This window comes from Gordionus sp. m RMFG-2023, chromosome 2 (assembly GCF_954871325.1).
Source record: "Gordionus sp. m RMFG-2023 chromosome 2, tfGorSpeb1-WG-v2, whole genome shotgun sequence".
Lineage (NCBI taxonomy): Eukaryota > Metazoa > Nematomorpha > Gordioida > Chordodea > Parachordodidae > Gordionus > Gordionus sp. m RMFG-2023.
In genome coordinates, this window is record NC_088776.1 from 13,335,394 (window position 1) to 13,353,960 (window position 18,567).

Here is an 18,567-nt window from a genome sequence, read left to right on the forward strand (position 1 = left end):
GGTTTTAACAATAACCTTTTATTTTCCTTTTAATTTTTTTTTGGATATTTAAAAAAAATAATTGCTTTTGGTTGAAGCTCTTACTGTACAGGAAGGAAGGAAGGAAGGAAGGAAGGAAGGAAGGAAGGAAGGAAGGAAAAAGAACTATAACTTATATTTATTATAAACGAAGAATAAAAGTGATAATAGCGGTTCCCCAGGCAAATCATTTCAAACTCGGTTAGTCCGTGTATGTCAAAACGATTTGAGCTTTTATTCCTACACCGAAATACCTTTGACTTGCTTTTACGGCAATGACCAGCTCGAATACAATTTAGCTCAAACCGCCATGTTTGGTAAATTAATAATCAAAAAAAAATTTAAATTGATATTTTAATATTATTATTTAAATCAAGTAATAATATTATATTAATATTTAGATTAAATAATTGTATATCTAAAAAATTTACCTCAGATAGGAATAATATTATATGATGTGCAATGCAAATATAAAATCTATAAATGAATATCGTTCAGTCATTGAGTAATTAAATTATGACCCACCATTCTATGAGATGTGATATGAATGATGATGTACAAATTCATCCAATCTTAGGGAGAGATGTTTATTAGTAATAATTCGATTTTTATATTATTGAAATCGCTCTCCGACGAAATACTAGATACTGTAGGTCTACATTGGGTTCATAGACATCACAAGGTGGGGGGATTCCCCTTTTGGAAATTTGTCTGTTCTCGTAAATATCATATTAATAAAAAATCCCCGTCCTCCTCCCCAAGGATCAATATATTACTATAAAGAAGAATTTGAAGAAAGAACTTGTAAAGGTTAATAACTTTTAAAATAACGACTATAATTCAAAATTTTTAGAAAAAGCATTTTTATGTAAAAAAAAATGAAGACCCAAAATTATTTTTACGATCTAAAATAGCCAAAGGCCTGCGCTATAAGTGGATCTAAAGATCACCAATAGGGGAAATTCATCTAATAGTTCTCCCCCCTCTGGCAAAATCCCCTTATTTAAAGATTATACGACCGTTCCTAGATGTTTCCATGTACAACATGATGTTTTCATATCATAGACCCTATATATCATAGCATGCAGGACTATATAGCAAAGCAACTGCTCTGTAAGAGGAAGCGATAGACATATCTGACACTATTTCGTTGGAAATTGTGTTCCATCCTAAATTTCAACCATGGATATATATTTACCCATCCTTGTTAAATGATCTGACCGCGACGTCATTATAACAATATTGGGCCCGATTTTTTAGCTGAAATTTGTCAACATTGCACACCACACCACTAGCAGCATCAATTAATATTTTATGAATAGCCTGTTTTAAAAAAAAATGGGTATTATAGACTTGCAGCTGTTCCTAGTCTTCAATGCAATTATCTTATAAAATTCATAATAGAATGGTAGCATCATCCTGTATTTTCCTATAGGGGGGGGGGTATTATTAGTTGAGGTTTTCGACCATAAATTTCATTGGAGGTCTTTAGCCCCACTTATTATATCCTTTTGGTAAGGTTATATTTTTATAAAAACAATTTTGATTTTCCACTTTTTAGTATAAATAGGCGTTATTTTATTATTAACCTTTATTTATTTTTCTTTATTTACTAGAACAGGGGAAATTTTCCAATTTCCTAAACTTTGGTTACGCCTCTGAATGAATGTGTATATTTTGTAATTGTCATAACATATAATTTTTATCATGTTGACATGCCGTAACTTCAGATGATTTTTCCTTCCTTATAACCTCATTTGAAGAAATGGACGTTCTTCATCTCCAAATTTTATCATCAGTTCATTGACCAAAAACGTTTACAAAATACCTTGTAACATGCTACGATTTTATATTTAATCCAGGGTTTATGAAAACGCTATACGTTATTAATATACACTGTGATGTGGCTCATATCGCCCAAACTAGTAACGACTTGGAAATGTGAGTAGGTAAATAAATCAGGTCATACGATGACGTAAATTTTATATACGAGATCAACCCAGCTTGTGGACATCAAAATTTGTAAAAAAAATTATATTCTATATTTATTGCTGCTTCTAAGCAAAACCGAATATCACAAGGCATGTCTGAAAAATATATTTCCTTTTGTGGAGACCTCTTAGAGTAGGATGAAAGGGATTGTGACCCTGAAATTCGCTCATGCGATAAGGTGATAACAAATTAGGGAAATGGGGCGCTGATATTCTACAGGAAGCCAATAAGGCTATATAAAACATTAGGGAGATGATCAAAATAAATTACAATACCTTCCTTAAATGGTTAACCGAGTATTGTACTTAGCACTTGGTAAAATTTAGACTTTTAGATCACTTAATTTTGCGAAATATTCGATTGATATTCTATAAATGGACCGGAGCATGGATGATAATTCATTTATCAAACGGCGTAGGCCAGGGAAAAATAATTTTGCAGGACTCTAGTTGGGACAATATTAAAAAAAAATAAAACATAAAATAATAAAAGTTTGGTATCAATTCTAAAAAAAAATTAAAGGGAATTATTAGGAAGGAAGCCTAAAAAAAATATAAGAAATTTTTATCTCCCGCCAAATTCTTTCGTTAAAGTAACTCAAGATAAAAATAGTAACGGTACAAATCGAACTGAAAACGGCAAAGAATGTAAGGAAATTGTTATTTCATAAATCTTTGATGAGACGAAGTTTTAGCACTTTGACATTCTTATAAATTATACTTTAATATAATTTAACCATTGATTTTGGATTTCCTTATATTTTTTATACAAACATATTCTCAGTCCCCCACACATTGTATCACTTTCAAAACCTCCACGAAAACTCTACCTATAACACGAATCCCGACACTGATTGGGCTCTCTACATAGCCATGAGTAGCAATTATCCTAATTTTTATTCCGACTCTCCCAATCCCTCCCTGGGCACGGCTCTGTGCGTTTATCCTATTCAGGAGATTGTTAGCAGTTTTACTGAAGCCATCAAGAGATGTTTCGAAGGTCTGGGTCAACACATCCCCTGGATAGTTGGTGTCGAGGAAGGTTGTATCAAAGAAGTTTACCTATTTTATTTATATATTCGTACATTAGATTTTGCAATTATTTTAGTAATTAATGGCACGTATTTAAAAAATTTTTAATATATATAAATTCAAAAAAAGCAAGAAAATTTAAAAATGCCATTTATGTAATATACAATTAAAATTAAGTTATAATTAAATATTGAGGACCCCCCCCCCCTCTCGTTTCAGTTAAGATTTTTGGCCACAGGGATACCTTTCTATTGTCATGCATAAAATATTTCGTTTTATATCGAAGACGAATAGATTTGACCGAATTATTGGTCAGCTCTCTAAAATTTTATTAATTATTCTTGAACCTTTTTCATTAAATATAATAAACAGTGGTAAAATAGATTTGATCACTTTTCAAATTCAATTGTTGCATAAAATTTCTAATCATTTCCTAGTCCTTTTAAAAATTATTCACCTTTATAATATAATTCCAAAGTTTGAAAAAATTCTTAAAATATTTATATTTTTGAAGAATAGAAATTTTTGATCTAATTTTGCCTAAAAATGCCAAAATCTTTTATAAGTAAATCTTGATTTTATAGGTATTAAAAATCATTCATTTAGATCAAAAATTCTTTTTAAAAAAATTAATATATTGATTTGCGATTGTATAAATTAAATTAATATAATCCTTAATATTTTATTGTATTCTTTTTTTTCGAAAAAGGAGAAAAATATAACCGATAACTTTTGCGGTTCGGCTATAAACTTTCCTATTCACACGCATTTAGACCTATTTGCCCAAACATCGTACCGTTTTGAGGGTATAATAAGTTCCTTAGCTATCCATAAATACAAGTATTATTCTCTCAACAATAAGAAAATGAATACCAACTCGAACCTCAATATAGCATTTATAGGCACTAACACCGGTTTAATTAAAAAGGTTTATATTTGAAATAAAAAAAATTGTGTTTATCTTTTTGAAAATCGATTTAAATCATACCTTTTAAAGTATGAACAGTTTAATAAGTGCCGAGTTGATAAAATTATTATTTAACTGAAATCATAATTTTTCAATAAGAAATTGTTAGGTAAAAAAAGAATCGTATAAAATATGTCGTCATTTTTACGTATAAGGGATTATTCGGAAATCTTATATGTGAGAGCTTTGAATCTCATTTTAAAATCATCTACCATCAACTAGGGCCATTTTTTTTTAAATTTAAAAAAAAAAATCTAATTTTACTGGAAATGTTTTTCAGAATAATGAAAGAGAGTTGTTCGAAAGTTTATGACATAATTATCCCCTCGTAAATGATTTAAAAATGAGGGAATGTTTATGTCTAAATTTTTTTTAAAAAAAAGGTATTATTGACTCCGGATACCGCATTTACACTAAACTCCGTCGATCTTTATGAATCTTCATCATATCAAAATCGTAGAACCTCAAAATCTTCTCCTGTCGTTGATAAAAGTATTAAGGCCTCCAACGTATTTTCGAAAGACAATCAAACTATCTATTTCCTGAGCTCTAATAAGGTAAGTCGATCAAATTTTATATTTATTTAGCGAATATTTCAAGATTTTTAGTTTTAGATATCATAAATATTTTAATAAATGCAAAATTATTTTGATATATAAAAACTTTAATGAATATAAATTTTATTTTTGTTAAATATGTTCTCTATTAATTTTAGAAACTGTTTTATGCCATTGATGTCTTTCTATATTTTCTGTAGGCAGGATATTAGAATAATAAGAAATATAGTTTTTGTATACTACTACTACTTAGAGGAAAGGTATAGAAAAAAAAAATTAATTTGATTTAAATCGAGGTTTTTTTTAAAGAAAAACATTGATTCAAATCAATTTTTGGTTAATTATATTTTAATAAAGAATCTAATTTATTAAGTTTTTTTTAAGGCTTACTCCAACAATTTTTTATGTTTATTTGAACATTATAATAAAAGAAAAAATTTCAATATCTATTTCATCCGTAGTTTTTTTAATCATTTTTATTATATATTTAGATATATAGTTAAGTATTATTATTTCAAAACTTTATAATGTTGACAATGGAAAAGATTAATAGCGGGTTAACATGTATTTTTATTATTATAATCTTAAGAACCAAGAATTACATAAACTTAAAGATGTAGTTGGTATTTTATTACTTAGTATATCATCATTCATCATCTGCTTTTTTATTTTTGATTGCACATAAACTTTGATTTCTAATTATAAGGAGTCCTTGAATTCAAATAGCATATTTTCACATAATCTCATTATAAAAATTACAACTAATCTCCATTTCATGACCCGCCATAAATGAATAAGTTAACATTTTATGCCTAAAATGACTCGATTATAAAAACGAAGTGCGTGAATTTAATTTTCTCGGGCCGGGCTGGACAAATTTATAGCATTGTTATATTGCTTTTAATCAATGAATCGTACATTATTATATTAATCGAATTCTACATTTTTTAAAATATCATTAGGCATTATAAATAATTTATGACTCAAATTATATTATGGAATAAATAGTTTAAATTAAATTTTTTACCTTCTCTGGATCTCTGGTTTGGGAGGGAATTACAATTTTATTTTAAAAACTAGAATCTGATTTATTAAATTTAAAAGCTTATTTATGTATAAAATTTTGTTGATTGATGTCCATTCATTTTTAAGATTTTCCTAGTAAGAAATTTGTGAATTTCTAGGAAATTGTAAAGTTTAATCTGGCGCAAAATCCTCCTCTAACTTGTTAGTATTCAAAAGTGTTTTTAGGTAGCATAATATGGTTTATTAATTTTAACGCTTCTTGTTTAAAGTTGTTCATGTATCCCCTTAACTCTTGTACCTTATACCAAAATTGCGGAGAATGTTTATCGCTTAAAGCCCTTAAAGACCCTTTAAACTGCGGGTGGTGCAAAAATAGTCGATTGTTTCCTACTTCGAATGATGAGTGTACTACGATTTATGAATGCAAAGGGAGTTGGATTCAATCTCATTGCTCGCCTCGGATTGACAAAGTGAATTATTTTTACTGAATTTTTTATGTTATAATATTTGTGAATATAAATATTATATAAATTATAAAAAGGCATTTTGAGTTATACTTAACTAAGTGATAAAATTTATTGTATGAAAATTGTTAATCCAAAAGACCGAATATGTAAAACAGTCTATTGTGGTCGATTTTCACTCGTTAGGTATAATTGCGAATAGTAAATTTTTTAATTCGTTCAAAAAAATCGAATACGAATAGTTCGTATTCATTTTGAATAAACCTAATCCGCACTGAACCATTGGCCTTCACTAATGATATTAGCTTAAAGCGTTCCAGATTTAATATTAGGAGTTCGGAATGTATTTGAAAGGTGTGCAATTTTTTATTTATTTTTTAGAAATAATTTTTTAAATAATAGTTTGGAAGATTGATTTATAAAATGTATATATTTCGTATTTTATTATAAAAGTTTAAATCATCTTATTTTTAAGTTATATCCTTTGTCTGGACCCGAGCAAGGTTTTACGCTGGTTACTTTAGAAGGTGAAAACTTTGGCAATATAAAGAGCTCTCAAATTAATGCCACTATTGCAGGAATACCATGCGAAGTGATCAGTCTCAGCATGAATAAGTAAAATTTTTTAAAAATATTGTATATTCCCTTGAGTAGGATATTTTATTTATTAATAATAATATTTTTTACACATACAACGACACCTAAAACGGATTTTCGAATCAAATACAAATAAAAATATTATTCGTAGAAAAATTTTGTCTATTATTCGATCGAATTATTCGTAAATATTTATAAATATTTGATAATATTCTTTACATATTTGAAATTTTCGGAACCTTTTAAATTTTTTAAACTTTATCTCTACATCTCTAATTCACTTTTTTAAATTTTAATAAACCATTATTTCATTTTTGAAAATATTGTAAAGAATTTAATTATCGAATCGAACATTCAACGAATAACCGAATAATATTTTTATTATTCTTACGTATACGAATAAAGAATTATTCAATTTGTATAAATACAAATAAAGGATTATTAAATTCGTATAAATAGGAATAAAGAATTGTTCAGTTCATAGAGATACGAATAATCGAATTATTTGATTCGATTACTAATCGAATACCTATGCAAATGTTTCCTTTAATTTTTATTTTTGTAGGTAATATTAGTCCATAATAGATTATTAATTTTTTTTAAATTAAATTTATTAATCATAATTCCCCCCTAATAAAAAAATGTTTTTATAAAGAATCATTTTGAAAACTCCTCCCTATAATTCTCATGTAATGCAAACCACGTCGACCAATTTGAGAATTCACGTTGTTGACCGAACCTTACTTCATTTCGATTTCAATATTGAGGGAAGAGATACTAGTCCTCCTTATATTTACAAGGTTAATATCGGAGAGGGGTGGGATATATTTTTAAAAAAATCAGAAATCTGCAGAGGCCATAATTTTAGTCACAGTTTAGATTTGAAAATTTATATTTACAAGTTTAATATCGGAGAGGGGTGGGATAAATTTTAAAAAAAATCAGAAATCTGCAGAGGCCATAATTTTAGTCACAGTTTAGATTTAAAAATTTGTAGGCCTGGTCCTGAGGTTTTAAAATGTTCGTTATTTTGGAAAATTCTGGATGTATTTTTTTTTAAAAAAATTTTGGGAGGACATTAAAATTATGAGCAGTAAATAAATATTACAATCTCTAATATATGATTATTCGACTGATTAATTTCTATGATTCAATTTTTTTTGAAACCCGGGTTTATTTATTCTTAATTTTACGGCCAGGCCTGCAGATCCTGGGAAAATAGTTGCAAGTTTATTACTAATTATTTTAATTTTAGGATAAGACATTTCAAATAATTAGATAGATATAAATAACATATAACATAGGCCACTTCCGGGCAAGCCTTTTTTTTCAAAGCGGTTTCCTAGGCACGTTTCCAGAATTTTTTTTTTAATTTTCAACTAACAATTAAATGGCGTCTGAGATGCGACAACCCCGAGTAAAAAATTGCAAAACATGTCTGACAAACCGCTTTATAAAACGACGTAACTGGAAGTGGACTTAGAATATTAATATAAAGTTGAACCAATAGCGTCGACTTCATGGAGGCAGCAGGGCTCACGCCGCCCCCATTGAAATATTCTACAAAAATAGATAATATTGACCCCATTAATATTTTAAACATCCAATTTTCTTACGGCTATAAATATTCAACCTTCTAAGCTAATGTTATGAATAAAATTCAAATCGCTTTATATTAAATTTTTTTTAAAAAAGGTAATTTCAATTCAAGATTATTCTCCTAACTTTGGCATATTTTCCGGATATAATGAATTGATAGTAAAAGGGCAAAATTTAGACATTGGATCTAATGCAACAATTACTTTAGGACGGGACTTGCATTGTTCTATATTAAAGTGATTTATTTTATATTTTATGAGGTTCAAAATATTTTTTTATATATTTTATTAATTTTATTTAAAAATAACTAAATAAGAAAAAAAAATTATCATTTCCAACTCCGCTTACACCCTCACAGTGTTAACGCATTTGGCATTGCAAAAAAGTAACGCGCTATCGCTACCGCTATTCTTTTTACCTTTTACGCAACTTTATAAAAAAAAATTTTTATATATCTGATCTACATTTAAATCATTAGATAATAATTTTATTAAAATTATGAATGATATCTTTACATATTTTTTCAAGTTAAAGCTGCTTGATTTATTGAGCGATATATATTGTCCTTATCTATTGCATCTAATATTAAATCCTATATCAATTTTTTGTTAAGTTAAAAACATTTTGCAAATTTGAGGTAAGGTAATTCCAAATTATCTTTTTTAAGTGGACCTTTGTTGTTATCTTCTCAAAATTATCCTCCATGTCTATCTCTATTGACGGAATTTTCTATACACTGTAGTAATGCAAAAGCCTCCTAATCCTCAGTCATGACCAATACAATTTCTTGATCCAGCGAGCTTTAAAATTCTCCCAAATAATTGCTTGAACAATCCGAACTTTTAGATCAATTGGAAAGTGGCCTGACGAAATCACCCTAACCTCATGAAAACGGGGCCATTCTCGTTTGGGACTATTATAAAGATCTATCAGCTTAACCAACTAAACTCTAAACGTACTCGAGCAAAAAGAAGAGCTTTCAATTTCCAAATATTTGGAAATTTCAGAAGATTCCAATAATATTCACAACCTTAACTTCCTTTGGGCATTATCTTTCTTCGAGAATTTAGGATCTCATATCTGCACCCTTACTGGCGATCCTCGAGGCTTCTTCCTCGGGTAGAGGCTGACCATAGCTATTCTTAAAGCGAATTATATAAGCTTCAATGGCAGTTTCTCTCCACAGAACTTAGCTAGACTTACTCTTCCTTTCTTATTCTTCTCATTTTATCCTATATTTCATCTTTATTTTTTTAAATTTTGAATTCGTTTTTTTGTATATAAACAATGTTTTATTTATTTTTAACATAAATATGGTATACTTTAAATATTTTTAATCAAAATTTATCTTATTATAATTTTTTTTTAATTTTGAAATATAATAGAATTTTTTAAAAAAATAGAGAACATATTTTTTTAAAAATACTAGAAATTTTTTTTAAAAAATAACTATAAATTAAATTTATAAAGCATTTTTTGAAATATAAATTTCAATTATAATAATATAACATTAACTTTATAAATTATAAATAAATTATATATTATTTTATAGTATATTTAATATTTTGGAGAAGCAAAGTAGCGCGCTACTAGGCTACTCTATAAAAATAGAGCACGCTATCGTTATTATTTTTAAATAGTTTGATATTAGTTGCGCTACTAAAAAAGTAGAGCGCTACTTTAACAACTCTGTTTTAGGAGATATGTATCATTAGAACTGACGTTTTTTTTCATTTTTGGAAAAATGTATTATCATTTAATCTCAAACATCTCAACAAATATTTATATTGAGCAATGATTAAAAATTTTAACATGGAAATTTTATTAATCTTATGAAATAAAATTTAATATAGTGAAAAGATGTTTATTAACAAAAAATCGGCAATAAGATAACGAAAATGGCTTTAGAATTTTTTTTTATGGGATATATTTTTGTAAGAAAAACTGGATAGAGGAGGCGTAAAAGATTTATTATATAAATTTGATGGGTCAATATAAATACCGAAATTTATATCGAATATATGTCATTCAGTCTTCAGAATTATATTAACATTTTATTTATTAAGCTAAATATTGGTACAATGACAATTGTATGAAACAATTTATAATTTTCCACGTATATTTTTAATATTTAAATAAATTTTAATTGCAATTGATCAAACTTCATACGTAAAATTAACATTCTTATATAATCATATATAATCTACTTTTGAATATAATCATATATAATCTACTTTTGAAAAAAAATAAATCTGGGTATTTTATCAAGGGTATATTTGCCCAGTATCTTTTGAGCTTTATCATTCTAGTTAATTTAGGTACCATCAAATTCGTTCAATTTTTTTGTTTATTAATAATTAAAAGTGATAATTTATTTAATTTTTGGATATAAAAATTGAGCCAGAATAGTAGCATATCATAAATTGCATTTTTGTAAACATTATATGAAATATCAGTCGCAGCTCCCACCAAATCATCTGCCGATCCCTGCCTTATACATCAATGGTTCATAATAAAGGCATCATTCAATTAGCTACTCAACTTCGAGCCCTCTTATTAGACGTTACTCTTATGATAGACGGAATGTCTATTACATTAAACCCTCAATTTTCGGTCAAACCTGATCCAACTGTTGTTTCAGTCGAACCCAAGAGCAGTATTATGAGGTTAATATTTAACTTATATATATAAAAGTTAACATTTTATTGACATAAAATGGTTTATAAAAAAAAGGTCTTAATGTAAATTTTATAACATGTTTACAAAGATGATTAAAAACATTTGAATGTGATGATACAAAATCAATCATCATATGTTCATGTTTACTTTCAATTATATAAAATGAATTGATATTTTCCAAATAAATAAAAATTGCCATTGACAAAAAATTATGTCAAATAGGAATTTAGACAAATTAGCTGATCGAAACGTCTTTTTTATTAACTCAAATCACTATTTTACATACCCCTTTTTAATCATTTCTTTTTTATATGGAAAATATATATTTGTATAATCACCCACCAGGCCCTCTTAATTGTAACTCACATAAAAAATTATGATTTCCATATATTTATTTAATCCCTCTATATTTTTTTTACAATTTAGCGGAGGCTCTCTCATTAAGCTCAAATTCAAAGGGATAGACCCTTCCCTTTCTTCATCACTCTTCAAACACGTCAAATTATCAATAACTATTCCTATTGATTCTTTCCGATCATTCTTCCCTTTTAGTTCACTCGATTTCCCTTTATTTAATCGATCATTACGTAATACTGAGATGCCCATATTATTGGACCGAGATCTGGAGTCTACTTGTCAATCAACGGACCAAAATTCCCATCGAATTCCGATGCATATATATTCATGTTCGGCTCCAAATGTTAGCAGTTTCGCCGTCTCGCAAACTTTCGCCGAAAACGTGGGAATCAAAATGGTCGATAAAAAAATGACAGAAGCTATTAAAAAAGACAAAAATACTATATTGATAACTGGAAAAATCAATATTAGTTTATTTGGCAAAGAAATTTATATGGATGATTATTACGTCTACGTGGATCCGGTATATCATGAGTTGCCTTCGGATCCGCTTTACCTGAACCCGGATAAGCAGCAACTCGAGATCAAGGTTAATAATTTATTCTGCCATGCTCTTAAAATAAATAAGGGATAAAATTGGAAAAAAAGGAAACCAATGTTTGATGTGTATGCTATCCTTTTTTTTCCAAATTAATTTGGATATTCTTAATTCTTAGAGAAATTTAGAGCATGCTACTTAATTTATTAATTTTTATGTAACTTCCTGTCAAAGTGTATTTGTAGAACACAGCTATTAAAATTTTTCCCGTATTTAAGGTAGTGGTTTTGAGCATAAACAATATAGTTGCTAATAACACCTTGAAATATGAAAAAAGAAAGTTAATATTAAAATAAAATAATAAATCAATCCAGGGGGTGCACATAGATTTGATCCACACGATCAGGGATATAAAAATAATGGTCGGTCCAGAGGAATGTAATATCCTTAAATTGACATCCACTTACATATCGTGCATTCCTCCGCGACTGCCTGATAGTGAAAAAACGCCTATAACTAAATTATCCGCTAAACACGATAAATTATCTAATCTCAATCCTCGATACAAAAATGATTCGATGTACGGTAAAACGTATTTTAGTTCGACTATCAGTTCAATTAATATTGGTAAATATTATTTTTTTTATCGAAAATAAAAAATTTAAAAATTAACGATTATGACTTTATTTGCAGCTTATAATTGTTTAAAATATCGCTCTTTTTCTCCAATATTTTTATATTTAAGCTTCTATAATATCAACTAAGTGAACTAATTAATTTTTCTGATTGGTATGTGTATACTATTTTTGTTTTTCTTTTAAAATAAATAACAAACTAGGCTTATTTTATTAAAGATTTCTCAATTATATACCTAATTTAAACAAAGGAAATAAAGTGTACAAAAGAAGTCCCAAGGATTTATTATTTCATCAAGAATTTACTAAAGAAGGTCTACCCAAATACAAGGTTGTCGTCAAAGCAGGTCCTTTGATATTTCACTTAGGTTACGTGGCATACTCCTCGCAACCTATCAAATCTAACTACGTTTGGGCCACACTGGCCGCTTTATCGATATTGATATTTTTCTCTATTTTCTTGATCTTAGTTATCTGGAAGAAAAAACGCAATAAGAGTTAGTTAAATTTTATAAATAAAATCTATAGTCTTTGTGAATTATAACATTGATTTTAAACTTTGGTATATATATATTTATATATTATATAAACCTTCGATCAAGTTAATTGGGTAAAACTAAAAAAAAATTTTATTGGTAGCTGATATTTAAATTAATCTTGCGCAACATATATTTTAAAATAGTGCCCAATCAGATTATGAAAACCATTTGAATGTACCCGAAAATTTTCTAGTTTTATATCTCAATTTTTTTATTTTATTTGAAGAGACTTCGATTTGAGTTAAAACTTTTTTTGTTAAATATGTTCCTAACTTCAATTTCGAATTTAAACATTATTTTATTTGCCTAGTTAATTTTTTTAAGTAGTGTTTAAATAACTACACAAAAAGAATTTAGAGAGAAAAACCATAACAATTTTTTACAAATTTAATAATGCATTTATATAAACCAAAAGACGCCTAAATTGGACAAAAATGATGATTATTTTATTTAATTCTTTCGCATAGAAATTTTATTTATATAATATTAAAAAATTTTTACTAACAAAATTCTTTTAAAAATAATTTCTGCCAAGTAGTATTTTATTTGAAGTTAATTGCATTGGAATAGTTTATAATATTATAATAATTATATCCACCAATACCATTTAGAATTGAAAAATCGGTATTTAATGCATCAAGCCCTAGAGACTATGCGGTACTCTGAAGCGAATGGGAGATGTGATTCTCGTAATTTTGACAGCGCTTATCAATCAACGCCGGCCAATAATATCAATCGTAATTTTTTATAAATTTTTGGAAAAAGACTTAAAATTAGGTACGTTTATTAATAATAATCATGTTGTGTCCAGTTTTATAATATCATCTCTACAGCAGGTCACCGATATTTAGGATAATCTCTAGTGCTGTAAAAATTTCTAAAAAATCTAACATGTTCAATTTTCATTGACAAAAATCGAACGCGTTCATGTTCACTTTCAAAAAAAGGAACGTTCAAATTTAATATAAATAAATGTCATATTTTTTTAACACAATATATTAATCATGTTAAAAAATAATATAGTTTAATTTGATAATATATAATTATAAATACAATATGATATATAATTAGCGAATAAAAAGATATAATTATAAATACAATATGATATATAATTAGCGAATAAAAAGATATATTTATAAAAAAAATTTCTTATTAATTTTTAAAATTTTTATCTGATAGACGGGTACGCTTGGCAGTTAATACAGCATTAGCTATACTTAAAACGCGCTCTACAGGGGCAGATGAGGGGACTGTGCGGTATTATACTTAATAAACAACTCTTTTAACGTGGGGAATTTATTAAAAACAATTATTGTTTTGTCCTTTGCTTCAAAAAATTGTGATAAGTTATCCTCCTCCTATTCATCCTCTACTTCCTCGTCAAAAAAAGAAGATATCTCGAAATTAACAGTTCTTGCATTATCATTTCGAAGATTTTCAATTTTTTCAATAACGCTATAATTTTGTTTTTTATAGGTTCGTTCTGTATAAGTTTTATCCATGGCCATTGAAGCTTGAATACTGGATGTATAATTGCTGAAAGAACATATTGGTCTTCATATATATATGTTCAAATCTTTAAAAAAATAAAATATATGTAATTAATTTGATAGTAATAGGTTTAATACCTTTTATTAATCCCATTTAATACTGCGATCAATAGTTGACCATATTTAGGCCACTAATTTTTTTTAATTTTATGCATTTTTTCTTCACTTTCTAAAATAGTCAGCGCAGTTGCAATAGGTTATTATAATATTTCTTCTAAAAATTTTTATTAGGACTTACGGTACAGTATTCTTACAAAAAAATTTTATCATTGCTGGCTAATCCACCCATGTCACACACTTTGTCAAACAAATTAGAATTTTTTTTCTAATGAGTTTCAATTTTTAAGAATTCCATCTTGTAACAACAGACCTTATAAGCAACCTTGAATTATTCTTTAAATCAGCAGCAAATGTTGTAGATTGATTTTGTTTATTCCATAAGTTTTTGCACTTATCAAATGCACCTTTTAATATGTTTTTAAAAGATAAATTTACTAATGATTTTTCAGCACCAACACTTGCCACTAAATTAAAATTGTGGCAAGCACAAAAAAAAATTGAAATGTGAAAAATAAAAAACAACTGATTAAAAAATATAAGACTTTTTTCTTAAAAAATTCGGATTAATATTAAATTTTTCAAATAAATAAAAATAAAAAGTATTTTTAAAATTGAACCAACGTTAAATTTGAACGCGTTCGTCGAAAAAAAAGAAACGCGCACGTTCGAAGTACGTCAAAAATAAAAGGAACGCCGTTCATCATTATTTTCAAAAAAATGAACTTCGTTCACGGACGCGCGTTTACAACACTAATAATCTCTAATCCATTCCTAATTATGGAAATATATGGGGACTCTTGAAGAATATTAATTAATTTTACTGTTAAAAATTATGTATATCACGCGAGCAGATTATGATCGGCCGTTATCCCCCATGCTTCTAGCATTTCCAAATGATTCAAATAATAGAGACATTATTCAAAATCATCAGCTTGAGCGAGAAAACCTTTTGGATTCAGAAACGATACAATTACTGTCGGATCATAAATCTTTCATGATACCTTCTAAATGCATAATACTGGGCCCACTAATAGGAAGCGGCAACTTTGGCAGAGTTTTTAGGGCTAAATATTGCGACAAGGAGGTAAATCATTTAGATAAGGAAATTGAAGGAAACCTTAGGAAAGAATCGCAGGAAAGAAGCTATGGTGAAATCGTGGTGGCTGTTAAAACGCTTAATAGTAATTGATAAAATTTATTTTTGAAGAAAAAAAAGAAAACGAAGATTTTATTGAGACAAAAATATTATTTAGGGGAAAAATAAGTATATTAAGAAGAGAGAATTAATCGAGTATAGTTTTAGCCAACCATATATTAATTAAACATATACACTTTTCCTTATTTCCCACCCTTCCTCAAAAAAAGCTACTATCCTAAATCAAGAATCACTCCGCGCCTTCCTGCATGAAGGTCTTAGGATGAAAGAATTCAATCACCCACACGTTATGTCTCTCATAGGTATAAGTTGGTCTCCGACTCACACCCCCTTAGTTATTTTACCCTTTATGCCTAACGGCGATTTGCTTACCCATCTTAGAAATCCTAACGTGCAACCTACTCTTGGAAATTTGTTGGATTGGGGCAAAGAGATAGCTAGCGCTATGCAATATTTGGCCAGTCTTAAATTTGTACACAGGGATTTGGCGGCGAGAAATTGCATGTTAGTATATTATATTTAAAAAAAGGTGAATAATTTTAATTATGGTTTTTAATATGAATTTGGAAATGGGAAAGGGGGATGTTGGCGGCGTTCTTTAATAAATAGAATACATCTAATAATAATTTTCCTACTCCCATACAGTTACAAATCATTAATTATTATATTGGTAAAATAATAATTAAATTTATATCAATTTACGGCTTATAATATTTTTGGGAAAAAAATACTTCACATAAAGGCTGGATGACCAATACCACGCCATTGTATCCGATTTTGGATTATCTCGAGACATTTACGAAAAAGATTATTATTCCAGTTCTAACAAAAACATCAAGTTACCTATAAAATGGATGGCCTTAGAAAGCCTTCAAAAAAATGTTTATAATTGCAAGACCGATGTGGTAAAAAAAATTTTTGTTAATTTTGAATTTATTTAAATAAATATTATTTAACTCATTATAATTTTAGTCGAGTTGGATTTTAGTTGTATAATAACTTTCTAAATATTAGACCAGGGCATAATCCTACATTTCAATACTCATTTTAGCGAGGTCTAAGCAAAAACAATGATAAAATTACTGATCTCCGTATATCGAGATCTCAATAATTTTAAAAGATTATATTTTAAATTTTATATATGCCCCTTATCTAATATTCTAGAGTTCGTTGCTTTTTAAATCAAATTTGGGGTAAAATCTAATGAAAATATATTATATTTTAAAAAATAATGATTATGACAGTGGTCATTCGGAATTGTTTTGTGGGAATTGATGACGAGAGGCGTTAATCCTTACCCAGACGTGGATAATTGGGATATAATAAATTACTTGGTTTCTGGTAGGAGATTAATTCAACCTTTGTATTGTCCGGATGCGTTGTGAGAAGATTTTTTTTCATAAAAGCTTATTCCTCCCTTCCTTTTAGTTAGAAATATTTTTACGACTGGCTTAGAATTTCGCAATTTATTTCAAAACTTAGAAAAATGCAAGCCATTTTTTTACACGGAGGGGGGGGGGGGGTGGGGGTGGAATCTCTAATGTCTAAATGTACATGTCAATTTAGTTATATCTAATTTTTTCTTGGACTTTATTATTTTTTAAATAATGCAAATTAAAAACATTCTCCATTTTTTAGAAAATTTTATTATCACTTTAAAATATTTTAATTACTATATTATTCCCATGTAAATCTCAAGATAATTTTTTTTTCCAAATAACATAAGATATCGCATAATGCTATCCTGCTGGTCTAAAAATTCCGACGATCGTCCCGATTTTTCTGAACTGTTTACGTTAACCGAAAATGTCATAAACGAGTTGGCTCAAGAACGTAAAAATACTGTCTACGAATATGATACGGTATTTTATTACAATAACCGCACGATGACGAACAATTTCGCAGATCCGGACGAAAGTCATAAACTTAAAAATCATTTAAACGATAGAAGAGATAAAACTCTCACTGATTTGAAGAATGGACAAATCGCTCATCTAACCGATACAGTTGAGAGAAATCTAGGAGAAAATTTTCAAAAGAATAGGCCTAACAAAAATGAAGATGAAATAAGCATATACAGCGGAACATATCTAAATTAACAATATATTTATAATGTATTATTTCTATTGAATTAAATATTTAGAACGAAATTTTTTTTAAAGCTTTGTAAATTTTTTTTAGATGACCATTTTTAAAATCAAATTTATAATTTTTTAAAAAATATTTTTATATACTAATGCATGAATAGAATTATGTAGATTAAACATTCATAAATAGTATAGACCCCTTTTATTATTATTTTTTATTTTAAAATTAATTTAAAATTATTCTAAAATCATTACTAAATAAGTCGGGAAATTTTTTCCAAGCCCCCCACCCTCCCCCCACTAATCTTATCGTGGACTTTTATGTTTTTTATCGTCGCTCCAATTGATATTTAAAAAGGATTGAGTTAGACTTATAAATGGATAGATGATTTATCTATGATGTATATTAGCCATAATTTGGATAAAAATAGTAATTTTGACAGTTGTAAGGATTTTTAATTTAATGATTATAATATGATAATATGAGTTGGATAAAAGATGCCTAGAAGAAATAGCAATATTCTATATAGGATCCAAACCGAAACAAATATCGGTTCAGGTTCGGATAAAAGTAAAGGTTCAGGTTCGGTTCGTAAAAATTAATATCGGTTTGGTTCGAACCTCTAAAAACCGGTTAGAACATTTTTGTATTCAAATCTACATTCGAATAGGAAGATGTATTTTTTTTATTTCATCATAAAATAAAAAACACATA

The 18,567-nt window shown here is 27.8% G+C and overlaps 1 protein-coding gene across 1 annotated transcript; it reads left to right on the forward strand.

Moving 5' to 3' along the window:
* Positions 1–201: 201 nt before the first annotated feature.
* On the forward strand, positions 202–17,996 carry LOC135923236 (hepatocyte growth factor receptor-like). Its single transcript, XM_065457880.1, has 18 exons — positions 202–335; positions 2,794–3,065; positions 3,751–3,969; positions 4,392–4,565; positions 5,861–6,061; positions 6,531–6,670; positions 7,308–7,452; positions 8,348–8,487; positions 10,708–10,917; positions 11,357–11,876; positions 12,200–12,452; positions 12,712–12,957; positions 13,611–13,736; positions 15,461–15,790; positions 15,975–16,269; positions 16,508–16,670; positions 17,010–17,146; positions 17,492–17,996. The coding sequence occupies exons 1-18, from the start codon at positions 329–331 to the stop codon at positions 17,862–17,864; spliced, it is 3,951 nt and encodes a 1,316-aa protein (XP_065313952.1). The 5' UTR covers positions 202–328; the 3' UTR covers positions 17,865–17,996.
* The last annotated feature ends 571 nt before the right edge of the window (positions 17,997–18,567 follow it).

What these genes read in the sequence shown, in the direction of transcription:
- LOC135923236 (XM_065457880.1), top strand. An exon ending in ATTTCCTGAGCTCTAATAAG is followed by an intron (nt 4,566 to 5,860) that starts GTAAGTCGATCA and finishes TCTTGTTTAAAG; the next exon opens with TTGTTCATGTATCCCCTTAA. An exon ending in CCCAAGAGCAGTATTATGAG is followed by an intron (nt 10,918 to 11,356) that starts GTTAATATTTAA and finishes TTTACAATTTAG; the next exon opens with CGGAGGCTCTCTCATTAAGC.